General features: G+C 42.7%; 4 protein-coding genes across 6 annotated transcripts; 2 read left to right on the top strand and 2 right to left on the bottom strand.

Moving 5' to 3' along the window:
• The first annotated feature begins 367 nt into the window (after positions 1-367).
• On the top strand, positions 368-7,051 carry CG9760 (uncharacterized protein). 2 transcript variants are annotated; one of them, NM_140297.4, is made up of 3 exons: positions 368-603; positions 4,420-4,955; positions 5,785-7,051. In NM_140297.4, the coding sequence occupies exons 2-3, from the start codon at positions 4,521-4,523 to the stop codon at positions 6,142-6,144; spliced, it is 795 nt and encodes a 264-aa protein (NP_648554.3). In that variant the 5' UTR covers positions 368-603; positions 4,420-4,520; the 3' UTR covers positions 6,145-7,051. Both variants share the same exon structure in this region, with proteins under 2 accessions (NP_648554.3, NP_001261746.1).
• Positions 7,052-7,112: 61 nt separating this feature from the next.
• Positions 7,113-17,584, bottom strand: Nrx-IV (Neurexin IV). 2 transcript variants are annotated; one of them, NM_168491.3, is made up of 12 exons: positions 17,143-17,584; positions 15,195-15,311; positions 12,696-12,892; positions 11,785-11,926; positions 10,545-11,723; positions 10,355-10,480; positions 9,949-10,152; positions 8,960-9,889; positions 8,721-8,900; positions 8,313-8,657; positions 8,111-8,248; positions 7,113-8,052 (listed from the first exon to the last, which is right to left on the bottom strand). In NM_168491.3, the coding sequence occupies exons 1-12, from the start codon at positions 17,246-17,248 to the stop codon at positions 7,862-7,864; spliced, it is 3,855 nt and encodes a 1,284-aa protein (NP_729787.2). In that variant the 5' UTR covers positions 17,249-17,584; the 3' UTR covers positions 7,113-7,861. The 2 variants fall into 2 exon arrangements, with proteins under 2 accessions (NP_729787.2, NP_524034.2); NM_079310.3 differs by lacking the exon at positions 12,696-12,892 and adding an exon at positions 12,087-12,283.
• On the bottom strand, positions 13,774-14,830 carry CG32099 (uncharacterized protein). The gene has a single exon (NM_168492.2). It carries the CDS (start codon positions 14,734-14,736, stop codon positions 13,864-13,866), a length of 873 nt encoding a protein of 290 aa, NP_729788.1. The 5' UTR covers positions 14,737-14,830; the 3' UTR covers positions 13,774-13,863.
• A 421-nt stretch (positions 17,585-18,005) lies between the features above and the next one.
• eIF3l (eukaryotic translation initiation factor 3 subunit l) lies at positions 18,006-20,657 on the top strand. Its single transcript, NM_140296.3, has 4 exons — positions 18,006-18,147; positions 18,853-19,331; positions 19,386-20,358; positions 20,418-20,657. The coding sequence occupies exons 1-4, from the start codon at positions 18,115-18,117 to the stop codon at positions 20,550-20,552; spliced, it is 1,620 nt and encodes a 539-aa protein (NP_648553.1). The 5' UTR covers positions 18,006-18,114; the 3' UTR covers positions 20,553-20,657.
• The last annotated feature ends 18 nt before the right edge of the window (positions 20,658-20,675 follow it).

Below are 20,675 nucleotides of genomic sequence, written 5' to 3'. Positions count from 1 at the left end.
ATCCACGTGAGTGTATTGCCATTTTTTGCTGGCAGCTAGTTGATAATGCAATGAGCGGCCACGTTGCGTATACTTAATGTGCAACGAACGAAGAAGCCGCATCATTTCCCACTATTTGCAGCGCACCTTTTGGCCAAGAGAGCGAAAGAGAGCGCAGCTGCGAATGAGAGAGCACGCGAGCCAACCGGCTACAGTGCGCGACATTCGTGCAGCTCCAGGGCCTGTGGAAATCTCTCGTCAGCTGAGAGCTTTCCCCCTATTTTCTTGTCGGGAAACATTGGCCAGACAACGACGCCGGCGCCGGCTGCAAAGACAAGAGCAAAATTTCACACGCAGCATAACAATAATTTCAGTCGCGTTTTTCACGACCTGCCCGCGGTTGTTGTTTCAACAAAGTTTTCCTTCTTTTCTTCCAAAAAAACAAAAATAAAACAATTAATCGGAATTGTTTAAACAATCGTGTGATAAACGTATACACATATCGCCGAAAGTGTTCCACTTGCTGGCTGGGAAAGTGTGGAAAAGTCGGAAAAGCCGGCGGAATAAAGGGATAACGAGTGCCAGCATCCCGGCGAACCAAGCCCAAGGAACTTTCAACATTAGGTTCGGTTCGCTTTTATGTACACATTCTAGCGCTTTGGCTAATTGTATTTCGATTTTTCACTACTTTTACACACCGGAAAGAGCCCCTACTTCCGTTTTGCCACTATATTTTTCTCTGTATTTGTTCGATTGCACGTTCATCTATTCCTTGTAATTCAGACTAATTCGGAGCATGTGTGTGTTTGTGTATGTGTTCGCCTGATGCCTAAATAAATATTGACTAAACAAACTGCATGCGGGCGATGTTGTTGCTTGCGATTTATCTCAGTGCACAGCCAGCCACCCACATCGTTTACAAGGCTGCCTGGAGGCATGCACACATCCAGGCTGAGCTACACTGCGAAAAAATGAGCATACTAAAACTAAAAACTATAAACTTACACAAATGATAAAATAATCCAGATCAAAAGTAACTCTTATGATAAATATTGCAAAATGGATTTATTGTACCAAAAAGCTATCTCCAATTTCAAATTAATTTTTAGTGTTCTATTAATTTTGCACTTTGTTTTTAAACTTTTTTAAGAAGGTTAGAATGTTCTGCTTTAAAAACGCTTTAAATAACTGAAAAATATGCAATCTTATAATTATTATTCATTATAGTTCATTATTTAGAACTCATTGCCCATTTTGATTGTTTTTGAATAACTTTTTCCAATGTAATCAAGTTTTAGTTGCTCAACTTGAACTATTTTGGAAGCAATTCTAGTTCAATGACTTGTACGCAAAGCCATATATCTATTTTATTGATCTGAAATTTCTGTTTTTCTCCATGTAAACAATATCAAAATGCTCATGTCTCTGTGCTCACGTGTTTATGTGCTTATGTATTCGCCTAGATACCAACAATTCCAGTTCGAGTGTTGCGTGTTTACGACATTCGACTGCTTTGCATGCTCATCACTAGTTCGTTTATCACCGGCGATTGCAGCGGCTATTAGGGTCGTGTGCCTCCAAACTGTATTCTCAAGTTTTGGGGTTCCACACTTCCACCTCCATGACAAACGAACCACCCTCCCCCCTCCCCCCTCCCGTCACACCACAAACTTGGAGACTGGCAGACAAAGTGTCTGGCGTACTCCAACAAATGCCAACAACGAAAACATCAACAGCTGCAGCCCGAATGACAATTGAAAGGGACACAAATGAGCATGCAAAGAACGCCACTCGACTGCATAGACGCCTCTCTCCTGGCAGAGTGGGTGGTGGGGATATCCCAACCCATCCATGCGCCCAGACATTACTCATACGACGCGTTGGTCGTGCGACAAAATACTTGTACAACAATGCGGCTCAAGTGACGACGCGCCGCTGACTGTTGACAGCTTTACCGTCACTCAGACCGACTTCGCTGGTTCTCCAGTTGAAATGCTTTTTGTTTCCACCGCCCGAGGTGTTGTTTACACACACACACACACGCAGACACAGGCTTTGAAAATAAATGTGAATTCGTGCACGCGATTTGAAAGGGGGCAACTATCCCGGATAATGCTCGTTCCGAATGCCAAGTATATGATTTGATGTCTTCAATATTCAGCGATAACATCACTCAGAATTTGTATGCTGCCTCCAAGTACTTTTCCTATTTCAGTTTGTACCTAAAAAGGCAAGAATATGGTTCAAGTAACTTTAAATTAAAGCAAAATAGTAAAAATATTAAGCGTGCCCCAATTTTTTCCCCCCGCCGAATTCGATTAAAGTCCGAGTGAAAGTCCCATATATAATAAAATACATTCCGACACACTTTGCAAACACACACATAACATCTGAACAAACAGATTCACATAAATAAAATTCCCTCAGAATTAGTGCATATACTCAATTTATTTGCCATCGTATATATTAAATTTCGTGATTTGTACCGACCCAAAAATTGATATAATAGGAAATGAAAGTTGGCTCCTTTCGCATGAGTTCATACCTTTGACAAATTAAGGGTCTGCCCCGCACACTCGCCGCACTCGCCGCACTCGCACACATTTATTCACTTTTATTCACAGACTGTTTTCCTGACACATTTTGTGGGTCACTTCAGGAGTTGTGGACGAAAGACCCGCATAAATTCAGACGCAGCTGCCTGAAAGTTTTGGGTATTGTTTATACGATACAGGGAACGTTCTCCATTTGATATTCATTTCGTATGCTGCACTGCACTCCACTCTTATGCTCAGCCAAGTTTTCAATAAAATGCTACTGATTTTTCCAGAGTGACGTCATTCGTAAATGGTTGCTTCCATTTGGCATTGTTTTCTGTTTTTGTGTTCTGTTTGGTCTGACTTGCTCGCGGTTTTGGTTTTTATAGGGCGAAAGTCAGGAGCCGAAAAGCATCGGCAATCAAAACAAATCGAAATAGTTTTTCCCTGGCAGCTGCGCATCGCAGGGCAATATGTATTAATTAAGTTGAGGAGGAAACACCGTGTACTCGAGGTCTACTTATCCTATGCTATGAGTGCCCTACAGACACAGGGGGTCTATTATTTACAAGCACATCTAGAGATTTTGCAATCTTATGGCTTAATCACTCACAAGTATTACCCATGAAATAGTAGGCAGGTGCTTTATTAGGTTTGTTAGTTACACGATTATGTTTCAATTTAATTTTTTATTTGTTTAATAGTTCAAAAACTTGAATTTTGAGAATTCATATTATTCACTGAATGGGTATTTGAAACTTCGTATATATATGCTGCCCCTATTTTCTTTCATTAGCACCCATCTCTGTCGGCTCAATTGCAGTTGCCCACTCTATACCCATGGCCCACTCCCTACCCATTCCCGGGTCCCATTCAGTTGCCCATTGAGGAGCTGTTGGCTGGTTGGCTGGCTCATCGTGTCCGTGCTAATGACTGCTCGCTTTGCCTTTTGATTTTTTGGCAGCCGTGCCGCCGCTTGGAATGCCATTCAGCGTGCGTAGAGCTGTCCCTTGGCCGCCTGGTTGCCCCGCTCCTGGTGCACATGAATTTATAATTGCATCATTTTTGGACACGCCAATGTAGCCGAGGATGACATTCAGTCGGTCACTCGACTGCAGTTGCACTCGCTTTCGTATTCACAGTCACATTCACATTCGCACTCACATTCGTATTCGCATTCGCAATCGCAGTTGTATGCAAATTGTGAATGTGAGTCCGCGAAAAGCCGTGTGCGGCAACTGGCAGGCCTTCTCGGGAAAAATTTCGGGGAAAATTGAAAAAGGCACGCCGTTGCACTGGGCGGCATATATTTCGTGCTGGGCGCCCCTTTTTTTGTTTATTTTCATAACTATGCAAAACAGAAATAACACGCTGGCCAAAAGCGAAATATTGAAATATTTACAAATAAATACAAAAAATTCTTCTTTCTCTCGCAGATTATCAATTTAAAGCACATTCTTCTTAGTTAAAACTGACATTTAAAAGAGCACTTGCTGTTTTTGTTTGCGAACTTAAATGCTACTTGGCTGCTTAACCATCTCTGGGTGTTCATTGATGTTATTTAATCAAAAATGAATTAATTCGCAATTATTATACAAACTATAGTATTTTGGCCAATTATATACTTGAATGCAATTAAAGTTGAATTTGAATGACTTGAAGCTAAGTCCCATGTCAGTCAATTGAGTATATGTTACGCGAACAATGAAAAACTCCTTACACCCGACGAAAAAGGCAGTCCCACTTAAAATATTTAAATATTTGTAGAAATATTTCTGATGACTTAACTAAATGCCTGTAGATGTTGCACTGATTGTATCTAATTTTGCTTTTATAATTTAAGAATATAATATATATATATAATATATAATGACTTGCTCAGCAATTTATACCTTTAAATCAGAACGCTATGAACTGCCAACTTTGAGGAGGGTTTCGGAGGACAAACACGATTTGGGAACCAACATATCATTAGCCAGTTAGTGCAAGTAGTATTCTTGCAAGATGTTCGACATCACCTGGCTGCCCACCGCCTGCGGATCGCTGGCTCCGGCCCTCATCCCGCCAGCGCATATCGTCATCCTGTGGTACTTCTGGGAGAACTATGCCCGCTACGTGGACAGGCACTTCTGCACCTGCTCCTGTTGGGACACCGTCTTCAAGGGACCCTACGAGTCGGGCGTGGCGGCCTACAAGCATATGTACTTCAATGCCACGCCCAACAGCTTCAAGATGTGGATTCTGACCGTGTTCGCCGTGATTGCCCTGTACGAGTGCATCAAGAGGCTAATCGCCCTGATCCTCCAGCAGCGCGTACGGTACTCCATGCTGTTGCTTTTCCTGCTCTCGATATTTTCGCATTACTACGCCTGGTGGGCGTACATCAACTACTACAACGATGACTACTACAATCAGTGGAACCACCAGCTCTTCTTCACGGTAAGTGAAGGACTAGAACACTGAAAAAAACTTTTGTCCATAGCTGGAATATTAGATACAACTAATAAGATATAACATTACCTTCAGGTATTTCAAAATATATATTGTTCTTAAAATAGTACATTGCGGTATACATTTTGAAACAAATATTACAAAAAAATGTATCTAAAAGTTTCCGAACCAGATGGCCAGTTATAAAAGCTAATTAGATATTTGCAAAGTTTTTCCACGTGTACCAGTTCAGATTGCAACTTACAAGTCAATGTCAAATATCGCAACTACGTGCCGTCATATGTTTGTGCCCTAAGCCATAACTGGCCATCCATAATTTATTGGGAAAGTTCGACCTGCGCGAGTGCGCTCAAAACTTGCACAATATGCGCTCAAATTCGAACACTTTCCCGCACAATTTTCGCACTTTTCCCGCACTAGACCGCTCACCACCCACGTTCACCACCCACGTCCAGTCCTCCAGTCCAAGTCTACATAGCCATATTCATGGAAATAGAAGTATGGCAGAGTAATAAGTTTCGAGAGCAAATCCATCCATCCGACCAAAGTTTTAATGAGTGGGCTGCCCTAAAAGTGCGAAATTAAAAAAAGGCCAATAGCTAAAATTATACAGTCACGAGTTCGGGAAGAAATATAATTATATATATATATTTTTCTTTTACCAGAAACCTTAAACTAATTAGTTTAATTAGTGTAATCAATCCATCTCATCTAATTATATTATATATTCGCAAATAGCTAAAGCACATCTATATCCTCGTTTGAAAATATCTTATCCATCTTAAAGCTTCGATTTTAAACACTCCATTTCTTCCAGGTAACCGAGTTGTTTTCAACGGTCCTAGTGATGCACCTGGCCAACACCACCAACGTGGTCACGCCAAAGAAAGTCTTCTGCATTGTCGGCATCGCCCTGCTGCACATCCTGGCCAGCAGTTTTGATCAGTTCTTCATGAATGTGGTGCGCGGCGAGGGTTACGCCCACCAGATAGTGCGAGACATCGGGTTCATGGTGCCTGATCTTCTACAGCTCTTCGTCCCAGTTTGGCTGCTACGACAGACACGTCGCGAATGTTATACCACGCGACCCTTCCACCGAGATCGGAAACTCCATCGGGATATTGTGTTGATGCTGTGCCTGGTGTCGCTGCTCTTTGTCATCTGCACGGTTTTGTGAGAAAGGATCATGCTGGAGGTGTACGAGGAACGATACGGAAAGGTAGTGCCCATGCAGGATGCGGCTGTTCAGCTGCTGAATCGCTACCGGATGCTGGCCAGTGGAAATGTGCACAATTGAAGGTGATTGCTTTTTGGCACTGAACGGATTGTGGGTGGACAATAGCGGCACTTGCCACAGCAGTAAGTGTGGAATATCCTGTATTCCTGTAGAATTTCGTATTTTCATTTAACGTTTGTGATAGTTTTTATATTCTGTTGAAACAAAGTGAGCGGACGACGACCATATCGATAAGCTTAATTATCAACCTACGATGGTACATAATCAATACAACAAACTGTAATCTTCCATTTAGAACCGTTGACCGATACCGATGTTAAGTGCATTATCATTATTAATCCCATAGTTGAACTTAGGTATGATGTAGTGAAATCCATTCCTGGAAATACCGGGAACTTACGAGTAGAAGGGTATAGCCCCCATAGTCACAACGATATACAATTATTACAAGGCATGAACACATGTGTAGATTAGTTATGGAACAACGATGCGGATACTTAATATTGATAATGGATTGTGGAAGAGGAAGCCCACCCAGTGTTATTCTACCTTAACAAGTTACATGTGACTTAGACTGTTGTTAGATAATAACAATATTATACATGTTCATCATGACAAACCAAAATATTCCAGTACATCTAGTAGATAAACCACAAACGAATAACAAATAACACAAAACCAAAATCGTAGTAATCAAAATTAGCGTTATACTATATTGTTACGATTGACTTGACACCAAGTAAATCAAAAACATGCAGATATTAATATTTGGAATAGCCTATACTTATACACATATATATATATATTTTAGTATACAAAATTATATTGAATAAACTTTAAGAGACTGAATATCCAGTAGTTTCCTTAGAGTGTCAAAAACGGTGAGTCCAACACAACCAATTTCATTTATTTGTAGTTCTCTTTTATTGAAAGATAAAAATTTTAATTTTTTCATTGTCTCTTTTTTGTAATTATATATATTTTTTTATTGCTATATATATCTATATACACATGCTAATGTATATTTGAAAATTTCAAGTCAAGACGTTCAAAATGCATTTTCCAAAAATACAATTTGTTTTTAATGCTTTGTGTTACTAAAGTAGCCGATTTTGTTTAGCCACAAAATGATTTTCATGTTCTTTTGTGTGTAAAGTAGAAGACATTTTTAAATTAAACGTAAAGCGAGAAAACATATTAAAAATAATGGAATGTTCGTTCTTACATACTCGCGCAATAGAAATACATAAAATAGGTGGCTTTTGTTGAGCTACTCGGGCAGCTCCCTTAAATAAGTTTTTAACTCAATTTTGCAAACAAAAAGTTCATAAAATTAACTAAAAATGGACGGTATTCTGTGATAGAAGAAATTTCAATAATGCCGTCAGACAGAACCAAAGACTAAAAAAAAAAACATAAGTGCAAAATGTAGCCAACCAATTATAAATCAAATCTTAGCATTTACTTGCGCAAAACAATTGGCAGTGCATGGAAAAGTATTTTCTGTCTGTTATGCGTGGTGAGCCTTTTCCGTGTCTATTTGATTTTCACTTCGTTCTCATCTATTTTTTTTTTATCTTTTGGTGTGTCTGAGTGGTCGCTGTTGCGTGCCTAAGGCGATTTAAAAACGATTTATGTGCATATTCTTGCGACCGGTTTAGATAAAGATCTCTGTTCGCTTCCTGACTTGATGGCCAGTAGTTGAGTGCAGGACAGCATCGTCTGGATCGTCAGCTCCATCGGCACCCTGATCCTCGTGCGTCAGGTAGTCGCCTTTGTGTCGGTGCAAATAGCGACCGATAAGGAAGAACATAAGGATCAGCAGCAGGAAGAGAATCACAAGCAGACCTGAAAGAAAGTTTTGTATCACTAATATGTTTCAGTGCCAGAAAATGATTTTACTTACATGCCAACAGCACAGAGTCAACTTCATTGTATGCCTTGCGCAACTTCTCCTCATCCACCAAGGGTGGTGGCCTAGTCTCGATTTCAATGGGCGGATGCGTAACTGGCTCCACTCCGCAGAAATCTTCAGTCAATTGAGCTATAACAACATACGATTAGGTTTAGATTGTACTACTAACTATTCTGTAATTGAAAATACTTACTGCCCAATGATTTGACATTCTTGGGAGGATTCTGCTGGAACATCAGCTTCAGTGGATAGATATCATCGAATTGAACTCGCGACACACAACCCACAAAGCCATCTGTCATAGATTCATTTTTGCCAATGTACATGTACTGGATATTGTTGAATTGAGCATCCGCTGAGGCCTTAATATCAAAATTATACTCGACCGGCTCGTAGTTGTCAACCTTCAAAACCACTGTGGATCCACCATTCTTGCGCATAAAGTGCATATCGTGGTACTGACCCAGGCCAAAATGTTTTTTGGGGAATATGATTTCCTGCCTCTCGAAACCGAAATCAAATACACAACGCAAATGACCTGAAAGAAAACGATTTGAATATGAAGTGGTTCTCACTAAAAAATGTATGCCAATCAATTTACCAGAATTCGATATTTGAATAGTTAAATATTCGCCAGTTAGGTTGGAAGAGAAGCCAAGCAGGAATCCCTTCGGAATGGTGGTGGTGAAACCGACGCGAATGTTCTCGGCAATTGTGGAGCGGAAGGAACCCTCGAACTCGTAGCGAATAATCGAACTGGAGCGTAGGTTGACACCAATCTCTGCAATAAGTAAATAGAAATTGAATAAGATGCAATTACTGCACTATCCAATTACCCACCATCTGCGCAAATAGGTCCTTTGAATGCGCTCCAACGGCAATCGCAGCTGTAGCCATCGTATCGCTCGATACAAGTACCATTGTTTAGGCATGGATTTGATTCACAGCGACCCACGCAACCGGTGCTGATGCCGTATAATCCACGCTTGGAGTATTCCTTCAAGTCAACCATCTTTCCGTTCAGCAGCAGTGCACGAATGCATCCTACGTAACCATCGCGGTACTCAGTAGTGGCGCCAATCACCAGATCCGATGTTAAGTGAAGTGCACGCACTGGACCCGGCGGCTCTCGAACCTCAGCCTTGATAGAACCATCAACCACCAGACGAGCCTCCTTCCTGTTGCGCTCGACACTAACCGTGTGCCAGTTGTTGTCGTTCAGGTGATAGCTTGTGCCCACATTAACGCCCAGTGGACCACTTCCCGCCTGATACTGGAATTGCAATTTGTTGCCGCCATTGAGACTTAGCTTAATGTAATCTGTAGGTCCGGTAGCATGGAAGATCACAGAGTTCTCTTGTGTGGTACGGAATTCCAGATAAATATCTCCAGAGTGACCCATATCGAATGGTGGTAAGTTAATAGAAGCATCGGCAATGCGGAAGGTCACCACATTACTGAACAGATCATCGCCCTCACAGCGCAGCGGTCCCAGAGTATAGCGACCCATTTTCTCGTCCAACGGAGTTCCAGTGTCGCCAAACTTCACAGCTCGCACGGGAAGGTATTCCTTCTCCCGGATATCACCACCATCCTCCATCCATTCCAGACTGTTCGAATCGCAGTTGCACCACTTTGTGGGATCGTGACACTTGCCCAGAATTCCACATTCGCACTTACGAGAGCCAGGTAGAGCTCCAGCCCAATAGTCCATCGGTTGATTGTGGCGAGATATCCACCAAGAGAAGGGACGGAAATTTCCGGCCTCAGCTGGATACAAAATTCTATTATAACTCTGAATCAATTCAAGGAATCGCATTACTACTCACATGGCGAGTTGAAGAGTCGGGAGGAGCGGCAGGAGTAGCTCAGGCGCTGCCAGCAGCTATGAGACCGATTCAACAGAGCTTCAATTTGCAGTTGGTTGGCATCGTACATGATGGACTGCTCAAAGGAGCCAGGCTCCTGAAAACCATCTACTGTTGTGGTGTGCTCTTGACTGTGACTGAGGGTGGTAATCACGCGTCCATCCGCTGCAAAAACATCAATCAATGTCATAAGTTTTATAAAATTACACAATTTAGGGTGTATCTACACATGTTTTAAACCATATAATATGTATGACATATTACAGAGGATATAATAATTTGATTGATGGTAATTTTTCCATTTTCAATTTAAGGAGTAAACAAAGAAATGTAGGAGTTCTATACAATTCAAGTGATATCCACTTACAGTAGAACTCGCAGGTCACTGGGAAAGGTTCTAGGGGACCACTGCCATCCACATCGAGATTCAAGTTCACACGCTGCTGCACATGCTGGACATTCTTGAGAGCCAAGCAGGACAATGGATTGTTTGCTAAATAAGAAAAAACAAATAATATGTAAAAACAAGATCGAGTTGAAAACATGTGAGAACTCACATGTATGGCAAACAGCTCCGGCGTAGCCAGTATGTCCGCAATCACAGAAGAACTCCCTGGAGTTTTGGTGACAAAGTCCCTTATGCTGGCAAGGATTCGGGTTGCAGCGATCAATCATCTGGCAGGCATCGACGACGACATCATCGCCACAGCAAACCTCCTCGCCCTTCACCCAGTCCTGCGGTAATTTGTAATTTCCATCCACCGAAATTAAGCGCATGCAACCGACAAATCCATTTTTGTCCTTTCCACCAGCAATATAGTACTGTGCTCCAGTGGCAACCTGCATGCTCTTTGTTGTGGTCATCGGTCTCTGATCAATATTTAAAATCAAGCGATTCTTTTCGATGGATATAACGAACGAATGCCATTTGCCATCATTGAACTGATCATCGTAGTTGTCCAGAATGATTCGCGCTTTGTCCTTGACTTTAAGATCAATTTTCACTTTGCCAAACTCCAAAAAGACCTTTAGATAACCACCCGAATAGAAGTCGTGATGCAGCATTACTCCAGTTTCCTCGTAAGTACGGAAATAGAAGGAGACGTTAAGACGCTGCGAATTTTCATAACCCTTCAAACGGACGAACGACGAACGGGTAGTGAAGGTCACCGGATAAATCGGAGGCGAAGGACACGCGTAGATCGTGTTTACCCTAGTGAAGAGATATCCCTCTCCCAGTTCAGTGCTGTCTTTCATCACTCGAATAAAGTTGGTCGAATTAAAGTAGATGTTTTCTAAGCAGCCGGAGAAATTTTGTTGGACAATCAAGCCCTCTTGTACGTTGGGCACACCACCTAGATACAGCTCCCTATTAAGATTCAGTCGTGTGAACTCGCCTTGGATGCGTCCTCTTACGATGACACGATCCACTGAGAAGATTATGTCCCTTTGATTCCTTGAGATCACAACGTCATGCCACACATTATCATCCAGCAGGCTGCCCACCGATAAGGAGGTCATCACCCGCGATCCCAAATCCAAATTCAGCACCATTTTGTTGTCCTTAAGCTGCAGGGCATAGTAATCCCCTTGTGTGCCACGCGAATACATCATCACTCCGTTGGCAAAGGCCGTCTTGAAGCGGAAGCGGATGGACTCTTTGGTGGAGGTAATGGGTTCCCGCCTCAGATCATAGCGCACCAAGCCAGTGCCATTAAAGTATAGGTTTTCAGAGACTGAAAGAAAAGGTTTGGGATTAGAAACAACACAATATCAATGAATCCATTCAAAATTTACTGTAATCGCAGCCGTAGAGCTCCACACGCATGGAAATACGATCGTGCCACCTGGTGGGATTGATCCTCACCCATTGGGCAATAATGGGCACCTCGAAGACGTTGTAATGGATAGAGTTGCCATCGGAGTTGCCCTTGAACATCTGTGATGGATATCATACATATACATTAATATTAAAACAATTAATAAACAAAAAAGGGTAGTTCAAAGCCAGATTCTAAAGCATTAATCCATCGCCATCCTTTAAGCCGGGATTAGTTGTGTTTTAAGTGTAGTCTTAGTTCTAGGATTAGTCACAGTACCTGCGGCTCGCTCGTAGGATTCACGTAGGAGCGCCAGAACTCGCCATCATCCGAATATTGGACAATGTACTCCGTCACGAACTCATCCGTATGCATGCGTCCCATGGTGGCGATCTTGCGCACCATGCGCGGATCTCCCAGGTCGAGTGTTAGAAAGTGGTTATAGGTATTCTCGACCGGTGTCCAAGCAGCGTTACCTGCACAAGGTGCATTTACCAATCTAGTTAGTCGCAGTGTCAGAGTGTGGAGAAGGGTGTGGTTTTTTTTGTAACAGAAGTAATCTACAGAACCATTAGCCAAATGAGTAACAAACGCATGCGGGACGAATTAAATCATAAAATAAAAACCAAGCACAAAAGCAAGCAAAAGTGTTAATGAATTTATGTAAGGATAATCCGCTTTCGCAGATTCAGGGTTCACCCAACCACCATTGGTTTTCACAGAGAAAAAAATTAATATGTATCCTCATCGAAATGAAATATGAACGGGAATGCTTAATGGAAACATACTAGTTTCTTTTCTGTGCAATAAACCACCACCAAAAGCGATCCATTTTCTCTAGGATTAGCGATACACATTTCCAATTGTATGTGGTGATCAATTGTTTACCTTGACATTGCCGCCCGGCTCTTTATAGTCGGCAAACTCTAGATCGGTTATGCCATAGCTAATGGTGTACTCGGTGACGTACTCATTGCTATGTGGTCGTCCTTGCAGGGCGATGTGCGTCACGTTCCGCACCACGCCCAGGTCAATAATCAGACGCTGGTCGAAATCCGAGTTCTTCGCGGACCACGAGGTGCCAGCTGGGGTTCGCAAATGGTCATGGGATGATGGGCAATAAAATAAAAATGATACAATTTAAACCAAAACAAAGGCAACATAAAATAAACCTAAAGTGGGGGGGGGGGGGGGCAAACAAACAGCAAATGGGAGTTCTACGCTCTATAATTGCCTAAAACTAAGGGGTTTAAAATTACGCTAAATCTGCAGCAGGGGGTGTTTTCAATTAATAAACCATAATTTAGGGGCGATCGCGATTGACAGCTGCAAGTGGTCGAAGTCCTTCAGCACAAGGATCAACCCCTGCCCAAAAAGTGAAAAAGGATTTGGGTAGCCCGAGGGTTGAGTTGATGGTGTCAACACAAAATGGGAGAGTTCGCAAATGGTTAGGCATAAACAATTGCAGTCGTGTGCTTTTGTTTTAATTGCTCAGCGCGCCAAATTGCAAGCCGGTGTGACAAAATAGTGTGAGAAAGTCCAAACTGCACAGATTTCTGAGCGCACAATCCATTCCCCAATATTTTTATAAGCCGCATTCAAGTTGTCTTTGTCCGACGTTGGCAACGTGGCATATCAGCCAGCCATCGTGTTCCCATCGATAAAACTTTCGGCAATTCCAAAAATAATTCAAATAAACGAGCCATTCAGTGCTACCCTTGCGGATGGTTATCCTGTTGGCGCATAAATTCAACCAAAACCAATGTCTGGCCCCTGTCTGAGTTCCTTCCCGTTTACGGGTTCCTAAATTTTGGTTTATGGCCTTTTAAGCATATTTCCGGCTTCGTTTCGTAGCGTTTGTTTATCCAGTGCCAGGCAAACAAACGATTTTTTGTTGGGGTGTGAGCGCTGCGCAACATGACAACACAAGGATTACAAACTATTCCAAATTTGGCACACAACCATTGAGAAAATATAAATGCATGTTTATTCTAGGGATAACGCTATTTTTAGGAGCTACGTTTGCTTGGCTTAGATTCCTTATAGTTCCTATACATCATGATCGCTTGTAGGGCTTAAGAAGAGCCTTTTGGCAGTAGCTGATCACTTCCTCAAGTTCCGAATCTTCACTCTTCACGAGAAGTTCCTCAACTTGCAGAAACTTGAACTTTCCACGCTCCTGTGGCAAGCAATTCCGGAATGCAATGGCCGCACAGTAGTCCTCCTGCAGTAAATGCTCCTCGAAATGCCAATTGTCCATGGGTTGGTCGTGGCAACGCAGACTAGTACCGATCAGAGGGGAAACATCTGTCTCCAAACTGCGAGTAGTGTCCACTGAGAAGCTGATCTTTTGCAGATCTACAGTGATGCCAACACCCAGCTCCTTGACGTACGCCTCCTTGAGACACCAGTGACGCATAAAGGCCTTCACCTGCTCCCGTTCATCATGATGCGGTCTTCCAATATAACTCCATTCCTCCGCCGAAAATTTGCTCTTCATCAGGCCAAAGAATTCCGACAGAGGCTTGCCACCATTGTACTCGATCTTCATGACATCTGTGCCGATTCCAAAGTCGGGATCACTGCTCTCTCCTGCAATGCCCGCTAGAAGTACCAGGCTTCCCTGATGGGAGACATTGAAGCTGAGAGGTGGCCCATCGTAGTCCTCCCCTTTCACCCAGTAAGGTTTACCCCTCACATCCCGGGCGAACTTCACTTCGGCCGACGGCAATCCGCTGCACGTGCTCACATATTTTCGCATGAAAAGACGACCAATTAGCGAGGACAGAAAGTCATCGATAAAGTGGAACTTCATAAGCCGAGCTCGTTCCTCCGGTTGAATTGAGGCCACCGCCTGGCTCAGTTGAGGTAGTGTGGGCCTCCAGCTGCCCAGGTCAAAGGCCCAGCGGGTGCAGATGTGTTTGCTCATTTCAATGCGTTTTGTAACTATCTAATTGCTTTTATAATCATTGTTTTCAGGGCGTTTTCGCTTTGCAATGTTGTTTTTAATTCGCTATTGTGATGCAGTATGGCCAGAACTGGAGAGGGTAAAAATCCCCCAGCGATTACGCCTTATAAATATACTGCAAATATACTGCTCCACCAAATGCGGGGTGTACCCATTTTCATTTTAAAAAATTAAGAAATAATGACTATCTTTAATTTAAAAAAAAAAATGGGATAGCTATATGTAGCATTTAAAAAAAGCAATCTAATAACCTGTATATATATAAAAATGTGTACTTAAAAAGGTTCTATTAAAATAAAAACATATTATCCTATGAATTTTTGGCGCAGCATTTCGAAATAATAATTGCTAATAAAACAACTGAAAGGCAACTAAACTTTCGAACGAATAACTTTCAACAAAAAATCAATATTACTCACCGTTTAGTCGTGCTTTGTCGGGTCCTCTTTCCGTCAAGGATGATGTGGCCGTGAGGACGGCTCTTTCCATCAGCGGCTGGTTGCAATCGTAGTCGGAGAAATAGTCCGTGAAGGCGTCTGAAAGAGTGCAATATCGATTTATAAATATCCGGAATTCCATGACCCATATATGTACGAGTGTACATTGTTGGGCGAAAAAATGAAACGCAAACTGTCACGGACGCAATTAAAATTGAGATATGAAGAATCTGTTTGGATGGCGGCCAATAAGCTGAAGTACTCCAGCCGGGACATAATCATTGGCCTCCTTTTTATGGGCCCATAAAGAAAGCCACATCTATAAGGCAGCAAGAAGTAAACAAATTGACTGAGGAGTAAATATTTGCTATTTATTTTAAGAGTTCTTAGTTCTCTGTTTTCCGGGTAATTTAAGTCGTACAAGATATATTGAATTTGCTTGTAATGAATAAATATCATATAAATAGAATCTATACAATTGAATCTTTAAATTTCACATGAAGTCCAAGGAAAATTCCTATGAATTAAGACAATCAGCATTAAATTGGACATAAACTGATGTAATTAGTTGCTTTATTTAGAATATTTTACTCTTAAACATGTATTAAGAGTACTAGGTACTAGTTAGAAATATTTCTTATTAAGATGGTTCCACTGTTTTAAGAGGCAGATTCTTGTCTCATATTTGCACCATAATATTTTCCGTTGACGAGAGTCTTTTAGCCCCTAGGATCCGTGACAAAAGCATGCGGATGTGGGGGCCAGGTCGTGTCGGAAATCCAGACAGTTGCCCCTGTCTGCCGCAACCCCCAAGAAATTGTTTACAATGGGTGCAGCAGTAGCTCCTCCTAGGCAAACAGCACACTGGCATTTTCTTAGCGGAGTGGGGGAAAACAACCCTTGCGAGGTCATTCGGAGTTCGTGGGCACTTTAAGCTGACTTTGAGTCTTGGGTGGAGTGGTACAAATCAACCTGATAAGCTCGAAAGGAAACCGAGGAAACACGCATGACAATCTTCTGGTAAATAACACAGGAACATATGTACATACATATATAGCCAGTTTGAACTACTTTTTGCTACATAATTGCCCAATGGTGATTAGAAAGAAAACGAAATACATAGAATTTGGCTAATGTTCTAAATGAAACAAATATGACGAGGTCTGAAAGGCCATTTCCGTCCATCTGGGGGAAACTCGAAGTGCGAATGATGCTATTTTCGAGGCAATAAGAACCGAAATAAATTATGGAAATCGACCAAAGTCTGGGAGGATATATGTCGGCTGTCTGCTTTCGACGCTTCAAGGCAAATTAATTGCGCGGCATTGTTTATTTTTAGTCATAAAAATGTTTGCATATCATCGATAGATTGTTTATTTTTCAAGATATGTGGAAATTTGTGGGGAAAAGCGCTTAAGTCTGTTGACATATGGAAGGATAATGATAAAATCACCTGTTTCACACAGCATCATCAATCAGCAGATGCTTCTTATTTGCCGCATGCGCATTTGAAAAGCCGGAAAAGAAGGCAAGCACAACTGGGGATGCAACCGGCAAAATTTTCGAATTGCTCCCCCGGGAAGCTTCATAAAAGTCCGGAAATCAAGAATCTAAAACCCCAATGCCTTTGCTCAAAACGAACGAGTAAAAACGGGCGTTGTTAAGCGGCATTTTTGTTTTGCCACCGCTATTCGTAAGCAACCGTTTGATCGCTCTCCCGTTCTCACCAAAACTCTCGCGATCGCTAAGAGCGAGTTAAAAAGCGAACAACGGGCCAAAGGAAAATGGAAGAGCGAGTCTTCAGCTTTGGGGAACACGCCCAAAAAGTTGGCTTACAAACAATCGACGTTTTATGTCACATATTGCTGGGAAAATCGAGCCGAAAGGATCTGAATTCCTGGGTTAGTCAATGGGTATCACTGGTTTTTACCTGCTTGCACCGATTTAATGCCATTATTGACCAGCAATAGGAGGCATAACAATCCAAACTGAAGCGAGGAAAATGCTGCTTTCGTATTGCTCCTGGGCGGCCTCATCTTGGAGGCTGTTAATTAAACACTATCGCTTGGTAGATTTATAAACACATCTATATTCGATTTCCGAAGAAGTTTAACACCAAAATGCACTTTTCCGCTGGAAAAACCACCGTGAAAAGCTGATGATTTGTGGCAACGCGTCCGCGGTGTTAAAAACGTTGGACTGCACTTTACGCTCCGCTTTAAATCGATTTTGAATTTATGTAATTTATCCACTGGGTGTACGGCTCCAGCAGATCACGCCCACTTCGGAAGAGTTTCGTTTGAATTAAGAAAATAATTATCGCAACGCGGATGACACACGAACAGAATGTCTCGCTGCCAGTGTGACCGTGACTCAAACGTGGCAAGATACCGAGGGAGTCACCAACTGGGTGCTTGTCGCGTGAGCTAAGCTATCGTGTGATTAAGTATATGAAGTATTTACAAATTATTTCAACTGCTACTATGAAATTAAATTTGGTCACTAATAATAGCTTTCCGTTAACATTTATATTAATTCGTGATAGAAATTTTTTTGCATAGTTTTAAAGCCATGTAATATCATTGCAAAATGAATGATATAAGCAAAGTATACAAATGTAATGGCAAATAAGTCAAATCCCCTCTAAAATATTTTTTAAAAATCTAGTTTTCTTATCTATCCAGAAATTTGAAATAAAATACATATTTTACAAAAAATTATTTCGAATACCAAATCGATAGGGGCGTAAAACATCGATAGTCGTAGTAGTATCATTATCGATAGTTGGTCACACTGTTTATCCCTCTTTTCGCCAAAAATTTGTTGGCGTGTTGTCAATTTCCTAAGCATTTGATCGGTTTTTTCGTTTTGTGTGTAACCCGGAGAGGATAAAACAGCGACAATGTACGGTGGAGACGAATACGCAACCAACTCGGTGAGTGCAGCCAGCGAGGAATGATTCATTCTCGGGAAACCAATCCCCGGACTCCGCCGACAACATAACCCATCTTTTGTTGCCCTCGCACAAATACAAAACTCACTGGGATGATTTTAAAGCCGTTTTACGACTTGGCATAGTTGGTGTTTAGATCATCATAGGTCATTAAGCACTGATAATCCGTGGGCCACTCCTTTGACACGTTCCTTTGCTATTTGGAAACGAATCCTGTAGTCCGGGGGACACCCCGGCGCCATGTGGTATATTATTGGTATCGGTGTACATTATTAATAAGTCATAATACCTTCTACATTTTTGATTTGCGTGCAATTTTAGATGGTGTGTACACACCTTTAAAGAACACATGAATATATTCTAGCTTACTCCTTAGAGATGCCGTGGAAAGAAGTACCCCTCTAAGGTTCATCCACTTCGTAATCGTAGGAATGCGCTCGTTTTGTTAGCTACAGCTCGCTTAGCTAAATGGTCGGGATTAAACTCGGAACAGTTGTAGCATAGTCTCTCGAATTCCTATTTACAAAGTCGAAAGTCTTCAATAGTCTAGGCAAGCTGTTAATTTATAAAATCGATCCACTTTAAGCGATTAACTCTATTTAATAGCTCATTTATGCAGAGAGTCGTAGATCAGTATTTCCTGCAATTCTGCTTCCAAAAAGTCATTGGGTTTTTTACATATTACAGGATTACTACGATGACTACGCTCATACCGGAGACCCGCAACTGGACATGGAGTACGAGAGGAACTACTACGCCGCCCGGATGCCGGACAACGTCAAGTACTTCCTCATAAACTTCTGCCAGGCGATCAAAGAGGGCAACTTGTACGACATCCAAAACATGTACGAGAACACGTTCCCGCAGATCAGCGACCACCACTTCGACAAGACTGCTTGGCCCGAGGAGCAGGAGGTGGCTGCTATTGTAGACAACGACAAGGTCTTCCTGATCTTATACAAGGAGTTGTACTATCGCCACATCCACGCCCGCATCCCCGGTGGTCCCAAGTTGGAGCAGAGGATCAACTCGTTCTTCAACTACTGCGACTTCTTCAACCTGATCATCTCGGCCCAGAACCCAGTGATGCTGGAGCTGCCCGACATCTGGCTGTGGGAGTTGGTGGATGAGTTCGTGTATCAGTTCCAGAACTTCGCGCAGTATCGGTATGTAGCTGTTTCCGCAGCCTGTGGAACTCGATTAACCTTCCATTTTTGCAGCGCCCGCCTTACGGAGAAATCGCAGGATGAGATCCAGCAGCTGTGCGTGAACCACAGCAACGAGTGGAGCATTCTCTGCATCCTCAACGTTCTGCATTCCCTTGTGGACATCTCGAACATCAAGAAGCAGCTGGAGGCCATCTCTCAAGGTGTTGATCCCCAAACCGTGGCCGGTGACTTCGGCAAACTGTCCTTCTACAAGATGCTGGGATACTTCTCCCTTGTCGGACTGCTGCGCGTTCATTCGCTGCTGGGTGACTACTACCAGGCCATCAAGGTGCTGGAGCCCATTGAGATCCACAAGAAGTCCGCCTATTCGCACATCCCCGCCTGCCAAATCTCGACGTCGTACTACGTGGGCTTCGCCTACATGATGATGCGCCGCTACGCTGATGCCATCCGCACCTTTTCTGATATCCTCCTGTACATTCAGCGTACCAAGCAGCTGTACAGCACGCGTTCATACCAAAACGATCAAATCAACAAGCAGGCCGAGCAGATGTACCATCTTTTGGCCATCTGCCTGGTACTCCATCCCCAGTGCATCGACGAGTCCATCCAGCAGGTGCTCAGGGAAAAGAACTACCACGACGCCATGTTTAAGATGCAGTGCGGTGATCTGGAGGTCTTCAAGTCCTTCTTTGTCTTCGCCTGCCCACGTTTCGTGAGCCCCTGCCCGCCAGCTGTAGACGCACCCATGGACGACTACGTCAAGGACCCCATGGAACACCAGTTGCAGGTTTTCATGGATGAGGTGCGCCAACAGAAGGATCTGCCCACAACGCGCTCGTATCTAAAGCTGTACACCACCCTGCCGCTGACCAAACTGGCATCTTTCATCGATCCCAACGCCAGCGAGGATGACGTGTCGAAGCTGCTGATTCGCCTGCTTTGCTTCAAGCACAAAATGCGCAACCTAGTGTGGAGCAAGGGACCCAGCGGCCTGGAAGGCACATTCAAGTCTGGCTCCGAGGTGAGATTAATATAGACAAATTCTGATGGCAAATATAATAATATACATTAATATTCTAGTTGGACTTCTACATCGACGACGACATGATCCACATAGCCGACACCAAGGTTTCACATCGGTATGGCGACTTCTTTGTGCGTAAAATTCTTAAGTTCAACGATCTGAATCGCAAATTGAAGAACATCAACATTTAAGCCGACTCCTTGTGACCCTTAATGATAAATTTAATATTCCATACTGGACCGATTTGTTTCGATATCAATAAAAATCGCTTGCGATCTTGCGCAAGTTTGGTCCTCAAAATGTGTCTTGAGTAT

Source organism: Drosophila melanogaster, chromosome 3L, assembly GCF_000001215.4.
Source record: "Drosophila melanogaster chromosome 3L".
Classification (NCBI taxonomy): domain Eukaryota; kingdom Metazoa; phylum Arthropoda; class Insecta; order Diptera; family Drosophilidae; genus Drosophila; species Drosophila melanogaster.
The sequence above is the reverse complement of the archived record's forward strand: the minus strand, read 5'-3'. Positions and strand labels throughout refer to the sequence as shown.